This window comes from Pistacia vera, unplaced genomic scaffold (genome assembly GCF_008641045.1).
Source record: "Pistacia vera cultivar Batoury unplaced genomic scaffold, PisVer_v2 Contig723, whole genome shotgun sequence".
NCBI lineage: Eukaryota > Viridiplantae > Streptophyta > Magnoliopsida > Sapindales > Anacardiaceae > Pistacia > Pistacia vera.
The window spans coordinates 820183-833751 of NW_022196583.1; the positions used below are offsets into that span (position 1 = coordinate 820183).

At 34.6% G+C, this 13569-nt stretch overlaps 1 protein-coding gene across 1 annotated transcript; it reads right to left on the bottom strand.

The window, feature by feature from the left end:
• Positions 1 to 12370: 12370 nt before the first annotated feature.
• Positions 12371 to 13308, bottom strand: LOC116114836 (ethylene-responsive transcription factor ERF003-like). The gene is made up of 2 exons (XM_031400979.1): positions 13169 to 13308; positions 12371 to 13074 (listed from the first exon to the last, which is right to left on the bottom strand). The coding sequence occupies exons 1-2, from the start codon at positions 13249 to 13251 to the stop codon at positions 12576 to 12578; spliced, it is 582 nt and encodes a 193-aa protein (XP_031256839.1). The 5' UTR covers positions 13252 to 13308; the 3' UTR covers positions 12371 to 12575.
• Positions 13309 to 13569: the final 261 nt, after the last annotated feature.

The window sequence follows — 13569 nt, forward strand, 5'->3', positions numbered from 1 at the left end:
ATGGTCGACGTCTAGCGTTCTCTTGTTGCATCCTGGTGGGCGGTTTCATGTTCTCGTGGTTTAAGTGGTAGTTGATCTGGTGAACACTATTTACGTCCTGGGAGAGGTAAATCGTGGTGAACGCTTGCTGGGATCTTTAAAATAGTGGCGGAGACCCTCTTTCTAGCGCCAAAATGTTGATACAGAAATTTGCACCAACCGGCGAGATCTAATCGACCTGTCAGGATCAAACTGATGTGGGCGTCGTTTGGATACAGAGATGAGTGAATGATGATGCCAGAAAGTAAATGACAAAGAAAACTTAAAGTGGTTCGGTGAAGGTAACTAATGACGTCCACTATGGTTTGTGTAATGTTGTGAGAACTTACAATATGTTGTAATCCAGAAATGTATCCCCCTCTCATCGTTTGAGGGGGTTTATATGCAAGATTTACATAAAGAAAGAGCGAAATTTAGGGGATTACAAATGATTTAAATCACAGTTCCGATATCCTTGCAATAAGCGCTATGATCGGCACGATAATTGTTGATCCAGTCATTCCGCAATATCGGGATCTGATTTAATTTGGGATTGATGATTAATTCTTGAGATTGTTCGCGACAGCTTGTGCGGGTCAAGCTACGGCTCGACGAGCTTATGCGGGATCAATCAATCATATTCGCCGAGGTCATTTTAGGCGAGCTATATCCTCACGTTGGCCGAGCTTGGTGGAAAAACCGCACACAACAGTTAGATTTTGTTAAAATTAGATCAGAATTTATATTCATAAAACAGTATTTATTTAGATAATTACTATTAAAAACGAATAAATATAATTAAAAATAAAATATTTGAAGTTGTATTTGCTCTACATCGTTAATTTGGTAGATTGTTATGGTATATACATGGGATTGCGCTCATTCCCCCCTTAAACTAGTTTTGGGGCAGTTCACACACTAAGATGTTAAGTTTTTGTTGAGCATGAGTTATCATATATTAAAAGGTTGAACTCCTTTTTTTTTTTTTTTTTTTTATGACCTTTGTGTCTGGATTAGCTTGCTCGTACTTAACTCAACTAAGCTTATGTTGAGTATGGCTATTATTGGGGGGGGGGGGGGGGGGGGGGGGGGGGGGGGGGGGGTCTATATATATATATATATATAATATAACACGGGGTTGAAATCTTTTTTTTTTTTTTTTTTAATAAACGAGGGCGTCCAGTTACTTGCGGCACCTCAATTATGTATGTTGATCATGGGGATTATGATGTATATATATGAGGTTGGACTATTTTTTTTTTAATGACCGGGGGTGTCTCGGTCAACTTGCATGCATCCAATAATCCTAGGACGTTGAAAATACAAACGGATAAAAGCTTTAATGGCCACCCCATTAGGAGTAGTGGGGACTCGAACTTAGCAGATCATGTTAAACTCTCTTGCTCTACCTCAAGAGGATTGAACTTGGGAGACCATATTAGATCTTTCTTTATCCTTTTATAATCAGACCACTCAATGGTGATTAATGAACCCTTTCCTAAAAGCAGCTTTTGAACTTGATTCAACAAACGTATTAGCAAATAAAACAACTAAACAAAACAAAACCCCACCATGTGCAAAATATGCCCCAAGACGAAACATATATTACCACATGTTACTCTATGGTCATGTCTACCTATCAAAAGCATGTACTATTGCCACTTGCAGCCAGTTTGCCAAACACAACCCAATAAATTATAAATATAATCAAATATTTAACTTCACGCAGCCACCAGCAATTTAAGGTGTATTCCATCACCCGCATGTCATGCATGACAAATCATTCTATTAAAGGGATGAGAATCATGACATGTCTTATGGTTTTTTAAAAAAAAAATAAGGCGATGCCGCGTTACAGTTTTACCAATTGAGTCTAGCCCGTCGTTTCACAGCGAATCAGCAGCTGCCAATCCACTTGTCAATCTGCTTTCTAGATTTTCTAATTGAAAGCGACTAGTCGTACATGGGTTCCGACAATTGAACGACTTGCAGTTGGTCAAAAGTAATTAGCACTTGCAAAGGCAATGGAAATTCCTTTATAAAGTACGAATTGTCAACTTTAAGGAAGCCCACTAGGAGGCTTCTATATCGTCTTTCAAAATTTGGGCAGGCCATTAACTGGTACGATTTATCCAGTAAATAATTGTAAAGTAATGTTATAGTTACCAAAAAAGGTATACCGAATTTGTACACTAAATAATGTGACAAAATTTGATCGTTAATTTATTATAAATTAATATTAATCAACGGTCAGAATTTTACCACATTATTCGGTATATAAATTCGATATATAATTTTCAATAACTCTATCATTTTCCTATAATTGTAACAGAGTAATTTTTAGCCCATCTATGATTAATATTTTCCCATTGTTAAATACACATATACTGGAGATAACCTTAAGCATTAATTAAGGTTTATTTTTCTCGATTTCAAACGTAGTTTGGTTTTTTGTTTATATATTTTCCCTAATTTCGTAATTTCAAATTTGAAACTTTTTTCTTCTTTATATTCAAATTTATCACGTTGTGAGATTACTTTTTCCATGGGTTTAATATTATACTTTTATTAAACAAACAAATATTTGAAATAAAACAAAGGATTTCAATGATTATGAAAACTAGGGGTGTTTGGTTTCGAGTAACCTGCATTTTTTGAAGAAAACGGAACCTGTAACAATAGTTTTGTTTTGATCTGAGTACCCTATAAAATTACAATGACCCCTAAAAGCTTTTAAAATAGCAAAAAAAACCCTTAAAACTGACAAATACCCCCCTGGCACTATTAACAAAAGTAAAATTACAAATTATAAATTCAAAATTACACTCCATTACTTTGTAAAGATAGATTCTCAAAAGTCAAACAACTTATTTAAATGTTATGAAATATAAAATAAATGTATTCACAGTTACTTTTTCTACAAAAGTTTTTATTAACTCCTACTCTTTAATTTTATTTATATTAGTTTCGGTTTTCGGTTCCAGTTTCAGTTCCTATAGTTAGGAACTAGAACTGTACAGTGACGGCTGGTTCTGGGTAAGAACCGGAACTAAACCCCGAGGACTCATCGATTCTGATTCAAACGATTCTTTTGAACACCCCTAATGAAAACTTAGGGTCAAAGATAAATATATAAAAAAAAATAAATAATTAAAAAGAACGATACTGTACTAACAAATATTATATATAAAGTTTCATTACAAAATGACGTGTCAAAATTGGTTAGATAAATTAATATAAAAATTATTCAACATCATTTAATATGTATTTATAAATTAATAATTTATACTAATTTATCAATCATATTTTGACGGTCACTTTTTATATTTGAAGTGTGATGTTCCCACGTGCCTTGGTTAGAATTTTAATGCTTCGAGAAATGTAGTTGCTTCATGGCCAGAAAGACATGCACAAGCCCAGTATCACTTTATTTTACTTTTAGGTGGACACGGAGAATTTCTTCTACCCGCCTCCGTCCTTGCCCCGGACATTTTCAAGGAATCCCCGCCTCCGTTCGGGCCAGACAAATGCCCATCCGTGTAATTACCTTTTAAATATGGGCGTTCACGCATTTTCACCTTTATGTTCAGCCAGTTATTTGATAATTCCGATCCAGGGAGATGAGAGGCGCCTTTCAAAACTCTATTCAGTCCTTCTCACTGTAGCAACATCGTGGAATGTGAGATGGATCAGAACGAAAACGTCTTGTCCAATGCCCGTTTCTGTACTAACTACTAAACATAAAATAATACCCTCATTGTTACCTAATTTCTGTGCGACTCAATTTACTTTTATGGTAATTTGAGGAGAAAAGTAAATGGGGGCGAAACTTGCCTATAACTTTTTTTTGGAACGGCTACTTCTTCGTCTTCATTCACTGTATTTTTTTTTGGGGAGGCAAGAGTTTAAGATTTTCGGAGAAGTCAATAGCGATGAAGAGAATAAGGATAAGCTACAAAACTTTAATCAGAATGCAAACGTACTATACTGGCTGGAGGACATCAAAAAGTTGGCTGATGATGTGCAGGAGATACTGCATGAGATTGCTATCACCAGAAAGAGTTCACAAAAACGTAAGTAAAAAGTTTTTCTTTAATTTATAGAAACTAAAATAATGGACGCCCGTCCAAACATTTTTTTTTTTTTAAGTATGGACGCCCGTCCAAACGTAAGGGACGGCCGTTCATAATTTATGAACGGCCGTCCCCAAAGTTTTTTTTTTTATTTTCATAATTTATTTATGGACGGACGTCCTTTAAATAGGGACATCCGTCCCTTGTATATGGACGTCCGTCCATATAACATGGACAGGGGTCCATGTGAGTGAACGGTCGTCCATATAAACTGCACTAAAATCGTGTACCGGCCTACGTGTAACATGCTTCTCATTTTTTTTACAATTTTTTTCTAGTGAACGGTCGTCCATATTTGATGGACGACCGTTCACTAGAAAAAAATTGTAAAAAAAATAAGAAGCATGTTACACGTAGGCCGGTATACGATTTTGGTGCAGTTTTTTCGGTGTCCGTAGTATTATTGTTTGAGAAATGTAGTTGCTTCATGGGCCGAAAAAACATGCACAAGCCCAATATCACTTATATTTTTTACTTTTATGGTGGGCATGGAGAATTTTCTTCTACCCGTCTCCGCCCTTGACCCGGACATTTTCAAGGAATCCCCGCCCCCGTTCGGGCCAGACAAATACCCATCCGTGTAATTACCTTTTAATATATGGGCGTTCACGCATTTCCACCTTTTTTGTTCAGCCCAGTTATTTGATAATTCCGATCCAGGGAGATGAGAGGCCGCCTTTCCAAAATTCTCCTTAAGTCCTTCTCACTGTAGCAACATCGTGGAATGCGAGATGGATCAGAACGAAAACGTCTTGTCCAATGCCCGCTTCTGTACTAAACATAAAATAATATCCTCATTGTTACCTAATTTCTGTGCAGTTATTTCAACCAAACGTATTTTATCAAATAAAACAACTAAACAAAACAAAACCCCACCATGTGCAAAATATGCCCCCAAGACGAAACATATATTACCACATGTTACTCTCTATGGTCATGTCTACCTATCAAAAGCATGTACATATTGCCACTTGCCAGCCAGTTTGCCAAACACAACCCAAATTAAATTATAAATATAATTCAAATATTTAACTTCACGCAGCCACCAGCAATTTTAAGGTGTATTCCATCACCCGCATGTCATGCATGACAAATTCATTCTATTAAAGGGATGAGAATCATGACATGTCTTATGGTTTTTTAAAAAAAAAATAAGGCGATGCCGCGTTACAGTTTTTACCAATTGAGTCTAGCCCGTCGTTTCCACGCGAATCAGCAGCTCGCCAATCCACTTGTCAATCTGCTTTCTAGATTTTCTAATTGAAAGCGACTAGTCGTACATGGGTTCCGACAATTGAACGACTTGCAGTTGGTCAAAAGTATATTAGCACTTGCAAAGGCAATGGAAATTCCTTCTATATAAAGTACGAATTGTCAACTTTAAGGAAGCCCACTAGGAGGCTTCTATATCGCTCTTTCAAAATTTGGGCCAGGCCCATTAATCTGGTACGATTTTATCCAGTAATATAATTGTAAAGTAATGTTATAGTTACCAAAAAAGGTATACCGAATTTGTACACTAAATAATGTGACAAAATTTTGATCGTTAATTTATTATAAATTAATATTAATCAACGGTCAGAATTTTACCACATTATTCGGTATATAAATTCGATATATAATTTTCAATAACTCTATCATTTTCCTATAATTGTAACAGAAGTAATTTTTAGCCCATTCTATTGATTAATATTTTCCCATTGTTAAATACACATTATACTGGAGATAACCTTCTAAGCATTAATTATAGGTTTATTTTTCTCGATTTCAAACGTAGTTTGGTTTTTTGTTTATATATTTTCCCTAATTTCGTAATTTCAAATTTGAAACTTTTTTTTCTTCTTTATATTCAAATTTATCACGTTGTGAGATTACTTTTTCCATGGGTTTAATATTATACTTTTATTAAACAAACAAATATTTGAAATAAAACAAAGGATTTCAATGATTATGAAAACTAGGGGTGTTTGGTTTCGAGTAACCTGCATTTTTTGAAGAAACCGGAACCTGTAACAATAGTTTTGGTTTTGATTCTGAGTACCCTATAAAATTACAATGACCCCCTAAAAGCTTTTAAAATAGCAAAAAAACCCTTAAAACTGACAAATACCCCCCTGGCACTTATTAACAAAAGTAAAATTACAAATTATAAATTCAAAATTACAAACTCCATTACTTTGTAAAGATAGATTCTCAAAAGTCAAACCAACTTATTTTAAATGTTATGAAATATAAATATAAATGTATTCACGTTACTTTTTCTACAAAAGTTTTTATTAACCTCCTACTCTTTAATTTTATTTTATATTAGTTTCGGTTTTCGGTTCCAGTTTCAGTTCCTATAGTTAGGAACTAGAACTGTACAGTGACGGCTGGTTCTGGGTAAGAACCGGAACTAAACCCCGAGTACTCATCGATTCTGATTTCAATCGATTCTTTTGAACACCCCTAATGAAAACTTAGGGTCAAAGATAAATATATAAAAAAATAATAAATATATTTAAAAAGAACGATACTGTACTAACAAATATTATATATAAAGTCTTTCATTACAAAATGACGTGTCAAAATATGGTTAGATAAATTAATATAAAAATTATTCAACATCATTTAATATGTATTTATTAAATTAATAATTTATACTAATTTATTCAATCATATTTTGACGGTCACTTTTTATATTTGTAAGTGTGATTTTCCCACGTGCCTTTGTTATGAATTTTAATGCTTCGAGAAATGTAGTTGCTTCATGGGCCAGAAAGACATGCACAAGCCCAGTATCACTTATATTTTTACTTTTATGGTGGACACGGAGAATTTTCTTCTACCCGCCTCCGTCCTTGCCCCGGACATTTTCAAGGAATCCCCGCTCCGTTCGGGCCAGACAAATGCCCATCCGTGTAATTACCTTTTAATATATGGGCGTTCACGCATTTTCACCTTTTATGTTCAGCCCAGTTATTTGATAATTCCGATCCAGGGAGATGAGAGGCCGCCTTTCCAAAANCTCAATGGGCGGCCCATACAGGGCTAATCTATGGGCTGAGTGTGTACAGGTATTGGACTCCTTCGCCTGCAGAGGATTGCAGATTTAAAGCCCATAAACATTATACATATTTTAGTTACACCTATTTATTAATAAACATATATTATTATAGTTAATGCTACACTAACAAACCATTCTTCATAACTTTCTCTCACCAACGTGAAGTTTTAGTTTGTGATTGATTAGTTCATAATAGATCTTATCTGACCAAATACAATCTGATTAATTGCGAGTTGTTACTTCAAGTTTGTGAGAGAAAGTTAATGAGAAATGTTTGTCAGTTTATCTTTATTCATTATCATATCCTTCCAATAAAACTGTTGTTTCATTGCAACGGTGTGGATCCTTCAAATTAGAAAACTTTTCGAAATTTTGCAATTATTTTCATTAGTCAGTTTTTAGATATTTTTATAAGGTCGTGTGTGTGGGGTAAGAGGAAAGCCTTAGAGCATTAAAAGCTAGGAGATGGGCGTCTGTGGGTCGGCTATCATAGTTTCCCACAAGCTTAACATTCTGATTGCATCTATGTGGGGCCTAGCACCCCTTTTGGCTAATTAGAGTTAGATAGCGCATTGAAGAGGTTGAATTTCACAATTATGAAATCCTCTACTTCTGTCCGTTGGTAATGCTGATTGGGGATGTAAAAGACTGCATTGTCTTTGTCATCAGTATGAATACAAAGTTGCAAAAATCCAGCTTTCATATTAAATTTGGATGACTTTTTTTATTTCTGTCATTGACTCACTGTTAAATTATAATTTTAGATAATCGGTTTATGAATTTTTTCCATTTTTTTTAATTTATTGATGATTTAAAACATTTTTATAGATTAGAGCATGGTTTAAGTGATTGCAGGTATTCATGATTTCATGCTTTTAATTATGCTTCATAAGTTTGAAAAATCCAGTAAAAGAAGTGAGAATGTGATTAGGTTTATATTTATTTTGTCTTGTTCGCGGTACCTCTAGCTCTAGGTGTGAATGTGAGAAAGTCAGCCAAATAGGTTAATTATATATAGCAAAGAACATAAATAATAAATAAATTTATAAGTGATTCATAAACATTGGTACAAACAAATTAGTACATTGAATATATATTTACTAGTACATAATATCATACAAAATTCTGTGCGCAAATCGATGGCTTTAGTTTTGAATTTCAAAAAGTTGGAAAATTTGTTGAGTTGTTAAACTAGTAATTTACAGATATCGACTATGATATTAAACAGCGATAAAAAATAAGCAAAGGAATNTGCGAGATGGATCAGAACGAAAACGTCTTGTCCAATGCCCGCTTCTGTACTAAACATAAAATAATATCCTCATTGTTACCTAATTTCTGTGCTACTCAATTTACTTTTATGGTAATTTGAGGAGAAAAGTAAATGGGGGCCGAAACTTGCCTATTACTTTTTTTTGGAACTGCTTTGTGCTTAGTGCTTACTACTATGAGCCACAGTGATTGCCACAACTTTTACATTAGGACGACTTTCTTTTTTCGGTGCTTCTTGCTTTTTCATGGACTCTCCCCTTTTAGTACTGATTTTCATTTTCTATATACAGTAGAATGTAGCAATGCTCTCATTAAAAATCAAAAGGCAAATGCTATTTGTAAATTCATGGACAACGATTTGTGAAACTCATGTTCTAATTCAAGAAACTTATAGGTTTCATGACAGAAAAATGATAGTGTTAACATGAGTCTTGAAGATACTCATCGTTGTGCCAAAATCAGTCACCAATAATAACAAAGCATTAGTCGTCAATTAAAATCAAACAACAGTTAAAGCCTGTGAGCTGTCATCAACTTAATCCAATTATCCACACTTGTCCTAACTCTATTAAATTATTGGATCATAATTAAGGAGAATTCTCCACGTAAGTAGACAGTTTGCTAAATAATAATTACACTGGACTCAACTATATAAATAAGCAACGTTCTTCTTCAAAAATAGGCTAGGCATACATTCGAGCTTAAACCATTATTTATTTTTGTAAACAAAGTATTACTTTATCTTTATACACCTCTCAAACGATATCAGAAAAACAGTAAGAGAATAATAAAATAACAGTGAACGTATGACTTACTTACAACATCCAAACCACTTTAAAAACCTCTTTTATCAATCTTTTATTTACGTTTTTTCATGCATGTATCATCACTATACTATAAACACTTTCATAATCATCTCACATGTAAATTCATAGTAGTTTGCATTGTGCTTATTTCATTGGAGTCGAAATCACGCATCAACACTTGTTAAAACCATTCAATATATAAAAGTGTGTGGTTCGCTAGTGTCATCCATCCTGATCTATAGTGGTCTCTGTTAGGTATAGATAGTTAATTGTGGTGGAGTTGCTAGGGAGATGGGGAAGAAGATAGAAATTTAAGTGATGCAGGAATCTTGAACCTAATAATAAAGGGCAATTGTGGTTCAGGTCTTTGACTAAAGAAGCCACAGACTGATGCACAAAAAAAAAAAAAATATATCAGTTCCAATGAACTAATTAAATGAAGTTTTTGGTGCTCTAAACAGTAAAAAGGATATAAGCTTTTCAGAATGTAGGCCACCAACCCTTTTCTTTCACTCCTAAAAGAGCCATTTGCCTTTTGGATTTTTGCAGAGTCATTTGATAAATAAAGCATCTTAAACAAATGATAAAACCCCATTACAAAGACAATCCAATCCCAATACACCTAATTTTTGGGTTGATGAAAAGATTTGAAGGTCCAAATCCTTGTCTCTCACCCAACATTTCCACATGAGATTCTATATACTATATGCATGATTAGATACAGAATGATTGGTTTTGACCACTTTTGTTCTTGAGAAGATCTTTTACCTTTGACTCTTCAGTATTCATTCTCTTTTTCACCCAATGTGCAATTCAAGGGAGGCCTTTTACAATGAAAGTTTGTACAAAACAAATTTTTAAAGAATTGTACAAAACTGTTATACTAGGTTGTTTAATACTCTGATTCAACACGTAAAGCTGCCAAATCAAGACAAAAAGATAAAAGATTTACAATCAAAGCTTTACATAAAATTGAAGGTAATGGAGAGCCAAAATATGTCCAATTGGGTTATGTTTTATCAGTTGATTAGTTTGATTCACTAGTAAAAGTAAAATCCCATAATAGAAATTTTACTTGTATGTTTCTTGAGATAAGGAAAGTGGTTGTTGGTCAGCTGAAATTTCTCAGGGTTTCCCCACAAATTTGGTTAAGTTCAAACTATTAATGATGATAAACTCACTAACATGACATGATTTAATCACCTTTGCTGAATCAAAAGTGAGACAAAATAATGAGACTAAACAACTTTAGTTTTTGATGGTTGTGGGGAACAAAATCAATTTCCAAACAGGTGAACCATCATGAAGTTTCATTGACAAAGACTGGTCACCAAAATCCCAAAAGGAGAACTTGAATTTTAAATTCCTTGGGTTGTAATTTTTATAAATATACTCTAGTATGATCTCACATGATGAGCAGTTCAAGCACTAGCAGAAGAAAAGTTAATGGAACTGTTTTGTTTACGCAGCAATTTTGGTAATTGGCTTTATAGACATTGGAACACCTTTTCTTAAAAACCAGTTTTTAAGGGTGAGTTCTACTCTGCAATACAATATGTAATTGAAGATGTCGAAAAATGTTTCGTGACCAGTCAATTTTAGGCCGGCGAAAAGGTTGAAGATTTTGGTAATCCAGTGATTATATTACTTATGTATGCAGAAAAGGCTACAAAAAGCTATAAGAATAAGGCACAAAATGTAATGAACTGAGCTGTCTGTTTATGAAAAATCGTTGTCCATGTTAACAAGGTCCCTGCAAAACTCATAAAACATTTTGTTTCAACAGTCGACCACGTTTAAAATCTTTTGGTGGTTCAACTCTTCAGCAGCGGATTACGTAGGCTACAGTGTTTAGAGTTTTAAGGAATATAAACTAAATGAGTAAATGTTAAACTCGATCGCCACTGTTGAGGTAAAAGCATTCCATTTGAGGAAAACGGACCGGCAAAAGTTACAAGAAAATCTAATATTAATCATCACTTAATGGGCTAATCAAGGGAAGGAAACAGGCAGTCTGCTGTTAAAAGTGACTAATCAAGTGGTTTTCTGATCACCAAGACGTTCAAAAGATATGTTACTTTTCCCATTAGTTCATAATTAACTCACTCTTTCGTGTTTAAGTAATTTGAAAGCTTTTAGCGTTGATTGAATTTATTCCCTGTGATGATGACTAGAGTGAGGTTATCCTGGCAAAAGTAGAATGCCCAACTGAGAAGAGTTGGCTTCAGATTCTTGCAATTTTGTGGTTTAACTTGACTTCATATGATTGTTAATTTGTGGGAGAACATTGTGAGGTCAAATAATGCATAAATGAGGCCAAGCATGCATCCTATGACTGGAAATTATCAGAAATCCGGAGATAAAAAGAAAAGATATGGGCCATTTAAAATCATTAGAACACCCACCCAATTGCATTCAGTGTTTTTTTTTTTTTTTTTAATCTTTAGCTGTAGTTGTAGCACTTCCTATTTCCTAACCAAAAGTCTACCCCAGCTGCAGTAAACCAGGAGCTCTTTTAAACCAAACAGTTGTAAAAAGATGTTTATGTTTCACACCATCCAACCCAATTTATACAATTTGATCATCACATCGCTTTTTTTGCTCGATAAAATATTAGTTTAAGGTCATCATGCTTTACAATAAAGCTCATTGACTGTGCTTATTGTATTCTATAATCAAGCACTTGGACTGTGGCACTGTATCCATTTGATTTCTGAATTGAAAATTTTAGATTCCAGAATGTTATGAAGTGACCCGATATAGTGCCAGTTTCTCTGTATTTTGTATGCCACCAAAACAAAACAAGAGAGACTGAAAACAGGTTTCTGGTGAATTTCCCATTTCAATTTTTTAGTGAATTTTTTCTTTGAAGGAGGTAAAGTTATAAACTTATAATATTTTGAAGTTGAAAGGTACGTGTACGACAATCCCAAATTCTAAAGGGTTCTTCTTTTTGAGTTGAAAAATTTGTTGTTTAGACGTTTGTACTATTGTATGACAGTAAGGCACTGCATTTTCAACGGAATTGACGTTTCAAGAAGAAGACACAAAAGGCCAAAGCAGATAATTAATAATAATGATAATAATAATAGCATATATTATAACATAAATGTACTGTACATAAGCATCTTCAAGAGGTCACTTAGGAGACAATTCTAGCAACCGGAGATGGTCTAACTGGTAGCAGCCCATTACGACTCTAAAAAGGCTAAGAAAAAAAGGGTCAAATTAGCAAATGAGTTGACATTAATTAGCAGAAATGGAACCATAAGTGGGTAACTGAGCTTTTAATGGTCTACATTAGAGAGACTGAGGTGGCACAACAGAACATAACTCTACAGATCCATAGTCAAGAAGTTCCTGAATCATTTGCTCAATGTGATCATCTTCGAGAGGCTTGAACTGCTGGCTACTTTCAACTTGAACTTTCTTCACAAACCAGTTTGGCTCACTTGACTCACTACTCTCTTGCACTGATAATGGGCTCTTCTCTAGCAACCGTGACCCCACTTCACTGCCTCTCCCAGCAATGTCATTAGTTTTGATAACGTGTGAAACTGGTGCTTTTTGAGGCTCATTTGGTGATGATTTGGTCATTTGAAGAGAGGCCATGTAGCACCTATGAAGTTTAGCAGTCAAAGTTGCTGAGAGAAGTTTAGATGATGAAGATTGAGGCGCATTTGGGTTGTATTGGAAGTTGGTTCTAGCCCTTGGTCCACACATCAGCCTTGCTGCTTCATCATACGCTCTTGCAGCGTCTTCAGCCGTTTCGAAAGTGCCTAGCCAAATTCTAGTCTTCCTGTAGAGACGAAACGTTTCTATTAGTACAGAGAACTAAATCAAAACGTGGGGTAGTGTAAAACCATTTTACGGAATTTTTAAGTGAAACTTACAACAGTGGGTGACGAATTTCAGATACCCAAGAGCCCCAATGCCTTTGTCTAACACCTCTGTAACGCTGTTGAGGTCTGGCCATGTTAGTGAAAGCGAAACGTTTCTTGAGAAAAGTGTTTGCGAGAATGCCTGAGTGAGAAGAAATTATGCTAGAGAATGGAGAGCAGAGGTGGGTTTTTGTAGTTGTGTTTCTTGAAAGGGATTGAAGATTTCTTTTCCTGTCCTTCTGGCACCCAATTTGAGGGGTCCCACTTAATTTTTTAGGTCATTTTTTTTTTTCCCAAATTTTTTTAAAATCAGTTTCCAGTTGGCTTATTTGGAAGTGATGATTGTTGAATAAATTGGTCTTAAGTGAAATTTCAAACTGACCAAGTTCAATTCACATGCCAACAATTATAAC